Below are 16,109 nucleotides of genomic sequence, written 5' to 3'. Positions count from 1 at the left end.
TGGTGGAGGGAGCCTCTAACCACCCCAGTTTGGACCAATTCATGGTGGAGGGAGCCTCTAAACAGCCAAGTTTGGACCAATTCATGGTGGAGGGAGCCTCTAAAAACCCCAGTTTGGACCAATTCATGGTGGAGGGAGCCTCTAACCAGCCCAGTTTGGGCAAATTCATGGTGGAGGGAGCCTCTAAACAGCCCAGTTTGGGCAAATTCATGGTGGAGGGAGCCTCTAACCAGCCCAGTTTGGACCAATTAATGGTGGAGGGAGCCGCTAAACAGCCCAGTTTGGGCAAATTCATGGTGGAGGGAGCCTCTAAACAGCCCAGTTTGGACCAATTCATGGTGGAGGGAGCCTCTAAAAAACCCAGTTTGGACCAATTCATGGTGGAGGGAGCCTCTAAACAGCCCAGTTTGGGCAAATTCATGGTGGAGGGAGCCTCTAACCAGCCCAGTTTGGACCAATTAATGGTGGAGGGAGCCTCTAAACAGCCAAGTTTTGGGAAATTCATGGTGGAGGGAGCCTCTAACCAGCCCAGTTTGGACCAATTAATGGTGAGGGAGCCTCTAAACAGCCCAGTTTGGACCAATTCATGGTGGAGGGAGCCTCTAAACAGCCCAGTTTGGGCAAATTCATGGTGGAGGGAGCCTCTAAAAAACCCAGTTTGGACCAATTCATGGTGGAGGGAGCCTCTAACCAGCCCAGTTTGGGCAAATTCATGGTGGAGGGAGCCTCTAAACAGCCCAGTTTGGGCAAATTCATGGTGGAGGGAGCCTCTAACCAGCCCAGTTTGGACCAATTAATGGTGGAGGGAGCCGCTAAACAGCCCAGTTTGGGCAAATTCATGGTGGAGGGAGCCTCTAAACAGCCCAGTTTGGACCAATTCATGGTGGAGGGAGCCTCTAAAAAACCCAGTTTGGACCAATTCATGGTGGAGGGAGCCTCTAAACAGCCCAGTTTGGGCAAATTCATGGTGGAGGGAGCCTCTAACCAGCAGAGTTGTGGGAAAGCAGGGTGGAGGGAGCCTCTAACCAGCAGAGTTGGTGGAAATCAGGGTGGAGGGAGCCTCTAACCAGCAGAGTTGGGGGAAATCTTGTTGGAGGGAGCCTAGTATTAGCAGAATTGTGCAACGCTTATGGTGGATGAGTATGAGGATGCGGAGGAATTGGAGAGGTTGAGTACAGACATGGAGTTTCATGTTGGGGTGCTTTACACAGGTGGGCACAAAAATGAAGGCTCTATCCAGTGGTGGTTCATTTTTATCAAAGTGAGCCGGTCGGCACTCTCAGCTGACAGACGGGTGCGCTTGTCAGTGATGATGCCACCGGCTGCACTGAACACCCTCTCAGATAGGACGCTGGCGGCAGGACAGGACAGCACCTCCAAGGCATATAGGGCAAGTTCAAGCCACAGGTCCAACTTCGACACCCAATACGTGTAGGGCGCAGAGGGGTCGGAGAGGACAGGGCTGTGGTCGGAAAGGTATTCCCGCAACATGCGCCTATACTTCTCACGCCTGGTGACACTAGGACCCTCCGTGGCGGCACTTTGGCGAGGGGGTGCCATCAAGGTGTCCCAGACCTTAGACAGTGTGCCCCTCGTTTGTGTGGACCGGTGAGAACTTGGTTGCCTACTGGAGGAACTGCCCTCCCTGCCGCCAACGTCACATGCTGGAAACATCTCCATCATATTCTGCACCAATTGCCTGTGGCAAGCATTGATGCGATTGGCCCTCCCCTCTACCGGAATAAAAGACGAGATGTTGTTTTTATACCGGGGGTCAAGGATAGCAAAGATCCAGTACTGGTTGTCCTCCATGATTTTGACAATACGCTTGTCGGTTGTAAAGCACCCCAACATGAACTCAGCCATGTCTGCCACAGTGTTAGTTGGCATGACTCCTCTGGCCCCACCGGAAAGTTCAATCTCCATTTCCTCCTCATCCTCCATGTCTACCCATCCGCGCTGCAACAATGGGACGATTCGAAGTTGCCCGGAAGCCTCCTGTATCACCATCACATCATCGGACAACTCTTCTTCCTCCTCCTCCTCCTCCTCCTCCATTAAACGCAGTGAAGCGGACAGATGTGTGGACCTACTCTCCAGCTGTGACGGATCGGATGCTATCCCTAACTCCTCTGTGTGATCTGAGTTATCCCTGATGTCAATCAGGGATTCTCTCAGAACACACAAGAGCGGGATTGTAAGGCTCACCATCGCATCCTCAGAGCTCACCCTCCTTGTGGACTCCTCAAAGACCCGTAGGATGTCACAAAGGTCTCTCATCCATGGCCACTCATGGATGTGAAACTGAGGCAGCTGACTTTGTGGCACCCTAGGGTTTTGTAGCTGGTATTCCATCAAAGGTCTCTGCTGCTCAACCACTCTATTCAACATCTGAAACGTTGAGTTCCAGCGTGTGGGGACGTCGCACAAAAGCCGGTGTTGTGGCACATGCAGGCGTTGCTGGAGAGATTTTAAGCTAGCAGCGGCTACTGTCGACTTGCGAAAGTGGGCGCACATGCGCCGCACTTTCACCAGTAGCTCTGGAACATTGGGGTAGCTCTTTAGGAAACGTTGCACCACTAGGTTGAAGACGTGGGCCAGGCATGGAACATGTTGGAGTCCGGCAAGCTCCAGAGCTGCTACCAGGTTCCGGCCGTTATCACAAACGACCATGCCTGGGCCCAGGTGCAGCGGCTCAAACCATATTGCCGTCTCATCGAGGAGGGCATCCCTCACCTCGGAGGCAGTGTGCTGTCTGTCCCCCAAGCTGATCAGCTTCAGCACAGCCTGCTGACGTCTACCAACGCCAGTGCTGCAACGTTTCCAACTCGTAGCTGGGGTCAATCTAACAGCGGAGGAGGAGGCGGTGGCGGAGGAGGAGGCGGTGGCGGAGGAGGAGGCGGTAGAGGAGGAGGAGGAGGGGGGTGTTCTTCTCGTGTCCCTGCCAGGAATGTTAGGCGGGGAGACGAGGTACACCGGGCCAGTTTGGGAAGCAGTCCCAGCCTCAACTACATTCACCCAGTGTGCCGTCAGTGAAATGTAGCGTCCCTGTCCGCATGCACTTGTCCACGCGTCGGTGGTCAAGTGGACCTTTGTGCAAAGCGCGGAACTAAGGGCCCGCCTGATGTTGAGTGACACGTGCTGGTGCAAGGCGGGGACGGCACACCGGGAGAAGTAGTGACGGCTAGGGACGGCATAGCGAGGTGCCGCAGTTGCCATCAGGTCCAGGAAGGCGGGAGTTTCAACAAGCCGGAACGCCAACATCTCCTGGGCCAGCAGTTTAGCGATGTTGGCGTTCAAGGCTTGCGCGTGTGGGTGGTTAGCAGTGTATTTCTGCCGCCGCTCCAATGTCTGAGAGATGGTGGGTTGTTGTAAAGAAACGCCTGATGGTGCCTTTGATGGTGCAGGAGAAGGAGATAAGACAGGACCAGGGGAGGATGAGGTAGAAGTCAACAAAGTGGCGGAGGCAGATGAAGTGGTGTCCTGGCTCGTCCTCTGGAGTGCATCGCCAGCACAGTCAGCAGTGGCAGAGGCAGAGGCAGTGGCAGAGGCAGTGGCAGTGGCGTGAACGGCAGGCGGCCTTTGTCCTGCCGTTGCTGCCTGCCACTGATTCCAGTGCTTGGATTCCAAATGACGGCGCATTGAAGTGGTGGACAGGTTGCTCTTCTCAGAGCCCCTAATCAATTTCGAGAGGCAAATTGTGCAGACAACACTATATCTGTCCTCGGCGCATTCCTTGAAAAAACTCCACACCTTCGAGAAACGTGCCCTCGAGGTGGGAGTTTTTCGGGGCTGGGTACGAACTGGAACATCTTGGGAGATTCCGGGTGTGGCCTGGCTTCGCCTAAGCTGCTGACCTCTGCCTCTGCCTCTAGCTACCCTTTTTGGTGCTGCACCTGCCTCAACATCCACACTACTTTCCCCGCTTGACATCCCCCCTGTCCAGGTCGGGTCAGTGTCCTCATCATCCACCACTTCCTCTTCCAACTCCTGTCTCATCTCCTCCTCCCGCACAATGCGCCGGTCAACTGGATGCCCTGACGGCAACTGCGTCACATCATCGTCGATGAGGGTGGGTTGCTGGTCATCCACCACCAAATCGAACGGAGATGGAGGAGACTCTAGTGTTTGAGCATCTGGACACAGATGCTCCTCTGTTAGGTTCGTGGAATCGTGACGTGGAGAGGCAGGTTGAGGGACAATGAAAGGAGCGGAGAACAGCTCTGGGGAGCAGGGACAGTTTGGGTTATTGTTCTGTAAAGCTTCGGAATTTTGGGAGGAAGGAAGACAAGACTGTTGGGTAATAGGAGGAGAGGAGGCAGAGTCTGACTGGCTGCTGGACAATGTGCTGTAAGCGTTCTCTGACAGCCATTGCAAGACCTGTTCCTGGTTCTCGGGCCTACTAAGGTTTGTACCCTGCAGTTTAGTTAATGTGGCAAGCAACCCTGGCACTGTGGAGTGGCGCAATGCTTGCTGCCCCACAGGAGTAGGCACGGGACGCCCTGTGGCTTCACTGCTACCTTGCTCCCCAGAACCATTCCCCCGACCTCGCCCACGGCCTCGTCCACGTCCCTTTCCGGGAGCCTTGCGCATTTTGAATTCCTAGTTAGAAATTGGCACTGTATACCAGTAGTAAAAATTGTGGGTGCACGTAACCCCAATATATTCTTTGAATTCCCAGTCAGACACTGGCACTATATGGCAGTAGCAAGAAATGAGGGTATTTGTATTCCCAATATACTCTTTGAATTCCCAGTCAGACAATGGCACTGTATACCAGTAGTAAAAATTGTGGGTGCACGTAACCCCAATATATTCTTTGAATTCCCAGTCAGACACTGGCACTATATGGCAGTAGCAAGAAATGAGGGTATTTGTATTCCCAATATATTCTTTGAATTCCCAGTCAGACACTGGCACTATATGGCAGTAGCAAGAAATGAGGGTATTTGTATTCCCAATATATTCTTTGAATTCCCAGTCAGACAATGGCACTGTATACCAGTAGTAAAAATTGTGGGTGCACGTAACCCCAATATATTCTTTGAATTACCAGTCAGAAACTGGCACTATATGGCAGTAGCAAGAAATGAGGGTATTTATAACCCCAATATATTCTTTGAATTCCCAGTCAGACAATGGCACTGTATACCAGTAGTAAAAATTGTGGGTGCACGTAACCCCAATATATTCTTTGAATTCCCAGTCAGACACTGGCACTATATGGCAGTAGCAAGAAATGAGGGTATTTGTATTCCCAATATATTCTTTGAATTCCCAGTCAGACAATGGCACTGTATACCAGTAGTAAAAATTGTGGGTGCACGTAACCCCAATATATTCTTTGAATTCCCAGTCAGACACTGGCACTATATGGCAGTAGCAAGAAATGAGGGTATTTGTATTCCCAATATATTCTTTGAATTCCCAGTCAGACAATGGCACTGTATACCAGTAGTAAAAATTGTGGGTGCACGTAACCCCAATATATTCTTTGAATTCCCAGTCAGACACTGGCACTATATGGCAGTAGCAAGAAATGAGGGTATTTGTATTCCCAATATATTCTTTGAATTCCCAGTCAGACAATGGCACTGTATACCAGTAGTAAAAATTGTGAGTGCACGTAACCCCAATATATTCTTTTAATTACCAGTCAGAAACTGGCACTATATGGCAGTAGCAAGAAATGAGGGTATTTGTATTCCCAATATATTCTTTGAATTCCCAGTCAGACAATGGCACTGTATACCAGTAGTAAAAATTGTGGGTGCACGTAACCCCAATATATTCTTTGAATTACCAGTCAGAAACTGGCACTATATGGCAGTAGCAAGAAATGAGGGTATTTATAACCCCAATATATTCTTTGAATTCCCAGTCAGACAATGGCACTGTATACCAGTAGTAAAAATTGTGGGTGCACGTAACCACAATATATTCTTTGAATTACCAGTCAGAAACTGGCACTATATGGCAGTAGCAAGAAATGAGGGTATTTATAACCCCAATATATTCTTTGAATTCCCAGTCAGACAATGGCACTGTATACCAGTAGTAAAAATTGTGGGTGCACGTAACCCCAATATATTCTTTGAATTACCAGTCAGAAACTGGCACTATATGGCAGTAGCAAGAAATGAGGGTATTTGTATTCCCAATATATTCTTTGAATTCCCAGTCAGACAATGGCACTGTATACCAGTAGTAAAAATTGTGGGTGCACGTAACCCCAATATATTCTTTGAATTCCCAGTCAGACACTGGCACTATATGGCAGTAGCAAGAAATGAGGGTATTTGTATTCCCAATATATTCTTTGAATTCCCAGTCAGACAATGGCACTGTATACCAGTAGTAAAAATTGTGGGTGCACGTAACCCCAATATATTCTTTGAATTCCCAGTCAGACACTGGCACTATATGGCAGTAGCAAGAAATGAGGGTATTTGTATTCCCAATATATTCTTTGAATTCCCAGTCAGACAATGGCACTGTATACCAGTAGTAAAAATTGTGGGTGCACGTAACCCCAATATATTCTTTGAATTACCAGTCAGACACTGGCACTATATGGCAGTAGCAAGAAATGAGGGTATTTGTATTCCCAATATATTCTTTGAATTCCCAGTCAGACAATGGCACTGTATACCAGTAGTAAAAATTGTGGGTGCACGTAACCCCAATATATTCTTTGAATTACCAGTCAGACACTGGCACTATATGGCAGTAGCAAGAAATGAGGGTATTTGTATTCCCAATATATTCTTTGAATTCCCAGTCAGACAATGGCACTGTATACCAGTAGTAAAAATTGTGGGTGCACGTAACCCCAATATATTCTTTGAATTACCAGTCAGACACTGGCACTATATGGCAGTAGCAAGAAATGAGGGTATTTGTATTCCCAATATATTCTTTGAATTCCCAGTCAGACAATGGCACTGTATACCAGTAGTAAAAATTGTGGGTGCACGTAACCCCAATATATTCTTTGAATTACCAGTCAGACACTGGCACTATATGGCAGTAGCAAGAAATGAGGGTATTTGTATTCCCAATATATTCTTTGAATTCCCAGTCAGACAATGGCACTGTATACCAGTAGTAAAAATTGTGGGTGTATATAGCCCCAATTCTATTGCTAGGGGACTTGCAGGGTATTTCTGGGGTGAAGGTGGGGGGGCACACCGTTGGAACGGGTATCGGGGTATATATCGGGTATACGGGAATACACTGACAGTGTATTCCATTCAGGATCCTGGGAAAGCTGGGTTGCGGCGATTGAGCCCGTCAGTGCCACGTTACACTGACAAGCTTCTCCCTGGAATTTAGCTCTTATAAGAGCTGTTGGTTGTCTTCTCCTTCCTATCCTAGCCTGTCCCTGCCTACCCAGAATCTAACCCCTAGCTAACTGGACGGAAACCTCCGTCCTCGGTGAATTGCAAGCTCAGAATGACGCGAAGCTGGGCGGCGCTGTTCTTTTAAATTAGAGGTCACATGTTTTCGGCAGCCAATGGGTTTTGCCTACTTTTTTCAACGTCACCGGTGTCGTAGTTCCTGTCCCACCTACCCTGCGCTGTTATTGGAGCAAAAAAGGCGCCAGGGAAGGTGGGAGGGGAATCGAGTAATGGCGCACTTTACCACGCGGTGTTCGATTCGATTCGAACATGCCGAACAGCCTAATATCCGATCGAACATGAGTTCGATAGAACACTGTTCGCTCATCTCTAATCTTAATCATTTTTAGTTCTAAATATTTTGGTATTTGCAACAGCCATTTCAGTTTGATATATCTAATAACTGATGGACACAGTAATATTTCAGGATTGAAATGAGGTTTATTGTACTAACAGAAAATGTGCAATATGCATTAAACCAAAATTTGACCGGTGCAAAAGTATGGGCACCTCAACAGAAAAGTGACATTAATATTTAGTAGATCCTCCTTTTGCAAAGATAACAGCCTCTAGTCGCTTCCTGTAGCTTTTAATCAGTTCCTGGATCCTGGATGAAGGTATTTTGGACAAAAAATTCAAGTTCAGTTAAGTTTGATGGTCGCCGAGCATGGACAGCCCGCTTCAAATCATCCCACAGATGTTCAATGATATTCAGGTCTGGGGACTGGGATGGCCATTCCAGAACATTGTAATTGTTCCTCTGCATGAATGCCTGAGGATTTGGAGCGGTGTTTTGGATCATTGTCTTGCTGAAATATCCATCCCCGGCGTAACTTCAACTTCGTCACTGATTCTTGAACATTATTCTCAAGAATCTGCTGATACTGAGTGGAATCCATGCGACCCTCAACTTTAACAAGATTCCCGATGCCGGCATTGGCCACACAGCCCCAAAGCATGATGGAACCTCCACCAAATTTTACAGTGGGTAGCATGTGTTTTTCTTGGAATGCTGTTTCTTTTTGGACGCCATGCATAACGCCTTTTTTTTATAACCAAACAACTCAATTTTTGTTTCCAAAATGAAGCTGCCTTGTCCAAATGTGCTTTTTCATACCTCAGGCAACTCTATTTGTGGCGTACGTGCAGAAACGGCTTCTTTCTCATCACTCTCCCATACAGCTTCTCCTTGTGCAAAGTGCGCTGTATAGTTGACCGATGCACAGTGACACCATCTGCAGCAAGATGATGCTGCAGCTCTTTGGAGGTGGTCTGTGGATTGTCCTTGACTGTTCTCACCATTCTTCTTCTCTGCCTTTCTGATATTTTTCTTGGCCTGCCACTTCTGGGCTTAACAAGAACTGTCCCTGTGGTCTTCCATTTCCTTACTATGTTCCTCACAGTGGAAACTGACAGGTTAAATCTCTGAGACAACGTTTTGTATCCTTCCCCTGAACAACTATGTTGAACAATCTTTGTTTTCAGATCATTTGAGAGCGGGCTGTCCATGTTCGGCGACCATCAAACTTAACTGAACTTGAATTGTTTTGTACAAAAGAAATGGTCCAAAATACCTTCATCCAGGATCCAGGAACTGATTAAAAGCTACAGGAAGCGACTAGAGGCTGTTATCTTTGCAAAAGGAGGATGTACTAAATATTAATGTCACTTTTCTGTTGAGGTGCCCATATTTTTGCATCGGTCAAATTTTGGTTTAATGCATAGTGCACATTTTCTGTTAGTACAATAAACCTCATTTCAATCCTGAAATATTACTGTGTCCATCAGTTATTAGATATATCAAACTGAAATGGCTGTTGCAAACACCAAAATATTTAGAACTAAAAATGATTAAAATTAATAGGGGTGCCCAAACTTTTTCATAGGACTGTATATATATGGAAAATTGGGTTGTGAAGGGGGCTGATACCCTGGTAGATACCAATGCATCCTCACTCCTATTCACTTTAGTGGGAGTACCAAAGATAGAATGCTTTATTTCGACTATTTCCAGTGCTCCCAACAGGGGTTCAGCTGCATTCACAGCAGGGGTAAAACACCAAGGTCGCTGGGGTCTCAGCACTTAGACCCCACTGAGCAGCAACTTATCTTCTATCTCATAGACAGGATACATATTTTCCATGGCTTAAACCTCTCTCCGAATTGCAAGCATATGGGGCATGGGGGTCAGGAGGAATGACTGTTTGCCAAATGAGTGTCCTTCCAGCTATTTTAATTACTTTCCCATCTTAAGACCCCATGCACACGACCAAGTGTATATCTGATGTGGGATCGAGTTTGTAGCGGAATACACTCAGATGACATCCTTGATACATACACATCTATGGGACGTCCATTCTGATGACACAGAGAAGGATAGTACAGATCCTATTCAAGTTTTGTCCGATTGAAATCCCCTGCAAACAATTTATCACATTGGATGACCCTCCCGACGGCTAAAGATTTACTCCAACTGTTAGTAAACTTCATGTTCATATGGATCCAGCACTCCGTTCCTATTTATTGTACTTGGATATCTGCAGATGAAATTCCTGTCATTCACATATTTGCATTTTTCTTACATTTGTAGCTATAAAAAACAATCAAGATTGTAATAAAAAAGCAGAATTATACCAAGTAGTGTCACGGAGGGCTTAAAGGGAGTCTGTTAGCAGAACCCATCACATATACAGTCCTATGAAAAAGTTTGGGCACCCCTATTAATCTTAATCATTTTTTGTTCTAAATATTTTGGTGTTTGCAACAGCCATTTCAGTTTGATATATCTAATAACTGATGGACACAGTAATATTTCAGGATTGAAATGAGGTTTATTGTACTAACAGAAAATGTGCAATATGCATTAAACCAAAATTTGACCGGTGCAAAAGTATGGGCACCCTTATCATTTTATTGATTTGAATTCCCCTAACTACTTTTTACTGACTTACTGAAGCACAAAATTGGTTTTGTAACGTCAGTGAGCTTTGAACTTCATAGCCAGATGTATCCAATCATAAGAAAAGGTATTTAAGGTGGCCAATTGCAAGTTGATCTCCTATTTGAATCTCCTCTGAAGAGTGGCATCATGGGCTACTCAAAACAACTCTCAAATGATCTGAAAACAAAGATTGTTCAACATAGTTGTTCAGGGGAAGGATACAAAAAGTTGTCTCAGAGATTTAACCTGTCAGTTTCCACTGTGAGGAACATAGTAAGGAAATGGAAGACCACAGGGACAGTTCTTGTTAAGCCCAGAAGTGGCAGGCCAAGAAAAATATCAGAAAGGCAGAGAAGAAGAATGGTGAGAACAGTCAAGGACAATCCACAGACCACCTCCAAAGAGCTGCAGCATCATCTTGCTGCAGATGGTGTCACTGTGCATCGGTCAACTATACAGCGCACTTTGCACAAATAGAAGCTGTATGGGAGAGTGATGAGAAAGAAGCCGTTTCTGCACGTACGCCACAAATAGAGTTGCCTGAGGTATGCAAAAGCACATTTGGACAAGGCAGCTTCATTTTGGAAACAAAAATTGAGTTGTTTGGTTATAAAAAAAAAGGCGTTATGCATGGCGTCCAAAAAGAAACAGCATTCCAAGAAAAACACATGCTACCCACTGTAAAATTTGGTGGAGGTTCCATCATGCTTTGGGGCTGTGTGGCCAATGCCGGCATCGGGAATCTGGTTAAAGTTGAGGGTCGCATGGATTCCACTCAGTATCAGCAGATTCTTGAGAATAATGTTCAAGAATCAGTGACGAAGTTGAAGTTACGCCGGGGATGGATATTTCAGCAAGACAATGATCCAAAACACCGCTCCAAATCCTCAGGCATTCATGCAGAGGAACAATTACAATGTTCTGGAATGGCCATCCCAGTCCCCAGACCTGAATATCATTGAACATCTGTGGGATGATTTGAAGCGGGCTGTCCATGCTCGGCGACCATCAAACTTAACTGAACTTGAATTGTTTGTCCAAAATACCTTTATCCAGGATCCAGGAACTGATTAAAAGCTACAGGAAGCGACTAGAGGCTGTTATCTTTGCAAAAGGAGGATCTACTAAATATTAATGTCACTTTTCTGTTGAGGTGCCCATACTTTTGCACCGGTCAAATTTTGGTTTAATGCATATTGCACATTTTCTGTTAGTACAATAAACCTCATTTCAATCCTGAAATATTACTGTGTCCATCAGTTATTAGATATATCAAACTGAAATGGCTGTTATAAACACCAAAATATTTAGAACTAAAAATGATTAAGATTAATAGGGGTGCCCAAACTTTTTCATAGGACTGTAACAGCCCCGATGATAGATAGGTTAGGGTCATCGCAATCAAACATCATGTTCCCTTTGTGGATCGCGACCTCTATTGTTGAGATATTGCTAGTTTTTGTCAATATGTAAATTAGTTCTTTACACAACAAGACAATTGAGCAATTGCAGCGACTTCATTGTTCCAAAGAGTCCACATTGACACAAATGACAATATCTTAGAAAGTGAGGACCAGATCACAAGGGGTACTCACTGTTTGATACTAGTGACCTTAAAGGGTTTGTCCCATGAAGTCAACTAAGCAGGACCTTTGTCCTGCTCCACCATCAACCAGTCTGACTATGGGAGGGACTAGTGGTGGTCGGTGCTCCCATTCACTTCATTGGAATACAATAGAAGAGTTGAAGTACAGCCCTCGATTATCTCCCACATTCCCATTGAAATAAATAGGGGCGCTGACCACCTTCAGTCCTGGCCGTAATCAGGTTGAATGTGGTCCAACCCCTTTAACCTAACTATCTGTCTTGGTTGTTGTGCTGACTCCTGATGGCACTCCCTTTAAATCCTGTAATTGATCTCTTATGCTACCTCACTCCCTTTAAGGCCAAGCTGAAAAACTTGGACAACTATTTAAAGGAATACACTAGGCAAAACTATTACAATACTGATAAAAGAAAAAAAGTAAGTGGGGGGGGCACTCACCCAATCGAAGATATTTCTCAAAACTTTCTTTCCTTTATTAGAACATGATTAAAACAAATTGGGAGGAAAAATTGACATACAATGGCGTTGTATGTCAATTTTTCCGCCCAATTTGTTTTAATCATGTTCTAATAAAGGAAAGAAAGTTTTAAGAAATATCTTCGATTGGGTGAGTGCCCCCCCCCCTTACTTTTTTCTTCTATAAGTGTTGCATTCTTTGTTTTTTTGGGTTGTTGAGCACCACCCTGAAGATTTGTATGTGACCATACACGATGTTTGGATGGTGAGATATACCGATACATTCTCTTCTTATTTTAAGCGATAGTGACACTTTTCTACTGGGACTGTTGTTAAAAAACTACTACAATGTATCATGGCTTGTGCAGGGTTTGAGGGGGCGGAGTACCAAGGAGAGAATTCTTGTCATGCTCCGCCCCCCTCAGCCTATGACTACTGGTATATAGAACATTGTGTATCTTTTGCACCATGTCATTGTGTGCTCTTGAAGTCTCCAGTCCACTATATATGTACACTCAAGGCCTGGAGATCTAGTAGGGATATTGGGGGAACAAGGTGGGGGCTAGAGAAAAAAATCCTCTAGCCCTCACCTTGTTCCCGGATGCTCGCCGTGGCCATCAGACTCCTTCCTGTTATGGTAGACTAGCTGGACTATACTCATTCCTTATCTATATATACTGCATCAGACCCTTATACTATCACTATGTGATAGAAAGTTCCCCTGCCCTGTCTCTCCTCTAGGACTAGGAAGCAATGAATACAAAATCAAAGTTCCAAGAAGAACTAAATTGTCGCTCTCGTGAAAATTAAATTTTAGTTAAAAGAAAAGAGCGAGCTCCTGTTTACAGAATGGAAATGTTAGTAATGAAATGATGAATCGGCCATCTAGGATAACATTTACTTAACTCATCTCCGGAGCTTCATTTACAAATGTCAGATGGTTTCCGTCTATTGCCAGTTGTATTCATGGGTTTTTTTTCCCCACAATTTTCTTATTAATAAAACAAAAAAGAAATAACAAATAAAAGTCAGCTGCAGAGTACGAGAACATGAGCGCTGTCAGGCAGTGGGGGCTATCCTCCACGTGTTTGTATCCAGAATTTTCTGCTGGAAAAATGGTTTGTGCCCCCATACAACTTATCTGGATCAGGCACCAAACATTCTCTTTGCTTATTTTAGTTATTTTTCTTTTGATATGACCATATATTACTGCCTAGAATAGATTAGAGCCTTATAGAGAATCTTTCACCAACTCTGCCAAGTCCAGTCCTTTACATCATATAATAGTCGCTGCTCCACTGATTCTGGCACATTTGGATTTTTCTCTTTAGTCCCCATCATTCCTGAGCAATCAATGCTGTTAGTTTTGGTGACTGATATACTATATAGGCTCAGGTGGGCGATGTCAGACAGGAGCAGACAAAGGGTGTGATTCTGAGCCCTGACACTGGTTGCCTCTGATTGGAGCTCTGAATCACACCCCCTGCCTGACACCGCCCTCTGGCAGTACACCATCAGGCACCAAAATTATTTGCCTTGGTTGCTCAGGAATGGTGGGGGCTGGAAAGAAAATTCAAATTGTTCCAGAATCAGCGGAGCAGCACCTATTAACAGATGCAAACAATGAGTAGTGCTGAAAGGGACCTCTTTAAAGAGAGTCTGTCTCCAGAACCCAGCATATCAACCCTTCTTGATAGATAAGTTAGGGTTGCCTGAATCCAAGGGTATTCTCCCCTTGTGAATAGCAGCCTCCCTTGCAAAGATATCTTTAATATGCAAATGAGCTCTTGAAATGAATGGAGAAGTGCCCAGACCACCCAGTTCTCTTGAGCAGTGGGGGTCTGAGTGACCAGATCTGCAATGATCTACACATTATCCCCTATCCTTTGCTTTTGTGGGGAAACCCCCTTAAAATAATTGGCCACCCTTCAATATACCCTTGTTGTTAGATGGAAATAAGAACAAGTTTCCAATTCATTTGTTAGTGTACAAATTTCTTTGATACATTCTTCCTATATGTGATTCGCTGATGAAATCCTAGCTTTTTGTAGTCACCACTAGATGGCGCTTACAATCTCATCCCATACTGTTTTATTATTTCATTCTAAAAATTTACATAATTCAAATGTCTTCTTTTACCTTTTTTCTTTTGTCCAGGACTCTTGAAGAAAACGTGTACAAAATTTCCCTCTCCCTGGCTCAGCGCTACAAGGTGCCTCTTTGGGAGGTTTACATGACCCACTTGGAGTACTTGTTCTGCGATAGCGGGTGCGTATTCCGATTTATAGTTATCATATATTGGTATTGGATAGTTCTTTGTTTCCAAACCTCTTCTTTGGTGATTTTCTGATATCTAAGTCATCCAACTTGTACAATGTATTCCTGCGATCTTAAAGTGGAAGCCCAACAACTTATACTGTGTAAATCAGCAGGAAAAAAAAGTCAACTTTGTACATAATTTATTTTACAATTTTTGTTCTTGTATCCGTAGCCACCTACAAGGTTTTGTTCTGTCCCCTTTGAAACATGCTGATGTATAGAATTGAGAACATCCTGTGACCACAGCTTTGTGTGCTCAGATGGTGGTCATCCAGGCAGGAGGCCAAATTGGTCCCGAGCAACACGAAATGCCATAGTGTACATAAACAGTAGATATTGTGCTTACTATGGACTATTCTCCCCAAATAAAGACACAGATGTTTCTAACCATAGAGTAGCATAATATTCCTCCCCCAGAATAGCACCGCCGTCCCTTGCCTTTCATTGCTTTCATGGTCAGCCCTCCTGGGACACGTTAGCAGAGCGTTCGCCCATCGCTGCTCAGTTCCTGGAAGTTATACAGGGAAAATACAGAGGACAACTCTCCAGGGAAGCTATCACAAGATTTGGCATACATCCAGTAATACGATACCTAGCACAAGCTAGGATTTTATGGAATTAATAGAAATAAAGACACAATTACCGATAGTTATCATTGGATTTAATGCAAAACTATCCGACGCCCATTACTGTCTCAGACCAAATCCCTTTTGTGGCAAATCTGTCACTAATATCTCTGGATATTGGATGCCTGAGTAAAACGAGAGAGGCACGTTTAGTATGACATACCACGTGGTGGAAAAAAACTCGGAAGCACATTTATCAGCAGAAAAATTTTGGTTAAATTTCCACCTCCCAGCAATCTGTTTATTTTATACTAGGGTTGGCTGAATCCTCAGATATTCTTGGATCCATGTGCCCCCAATTTAGGGGAGTGATCAGCCACCCTTAGCTCAGCTTAATTACCCAGATGCTTTCTTACATGGGGCATCCGTCCCTACTCCAACTACTCAGAAGTGGCTTTCCAAAATTCACCATTCAGATTCAATTGTGAACATCCTATATATAACCTTACTATTATATTTAAAACCTTGCTGCACTATATACGATTGATCTACTATTGGTTCAATAGAATAGAATAACGCGCAGAACACATCACACACATACACAGTGCATCACAGACCAGAGTTACAGACCATGAAATGATGACATGGACAAGTGGGAAGGAACAATAAGGGCAAAGGTCTTACTTGTTGGCTTTCAGAAATGTATTCCTGGTTATCCGATATCCGGGCTCCTTTGTCAATAGTCTCTATGAACTACAATTGGGATACGAGTGCACCCTCCAAAATGATATCGTAGAGTTTGGTTATGATCCCATTAATCC

At 44.7% G+C, this 16,109-nt stretch overlaps 1 protein-coding gene across 3 annotated transcripts in view; it reads left to right on the top strand.

The window, feature by feature from the left end:
- Positions 1–16,109, top strand: part of NBAS (NBAS subunit of NRZ tethering complex) — a 498,058-nt gene that overhangs the window by 328,195 nt on the left and 153,754 nt on the right. For all 3 annotated transcript variants that reach the window (XM_075269168.1, XM_075269167.1, XM_075269169.1), the window contains one exon: positions 14,561–14,671. In XM_075269168.1, the coding sequence (XP_075125269.1) occupies positions 14,561–14,671 (111 nt within the window). The remainder of the gene's footprint in view (positions 1–14,560; positions 14,672–16,109) is intronic.

This window comes from Leptodactylus fuscus, chromosome 3 (genome assembly GCF_031893055.1).
Source record: "Leptodactylus fuscus isolate aLepFus1 chromosome 3, aLepFus1.hap2, whole genome shotgun sequence".
NCBI lineage: Eukaryota > Metazoa > Chordata > Amphibia > Anura > Leptodactylidae > Leptodactylus > Leptodactylus fuscus.
This window is presented reverse-complemented; position numbering and strand designations above follow the sequence as displayed.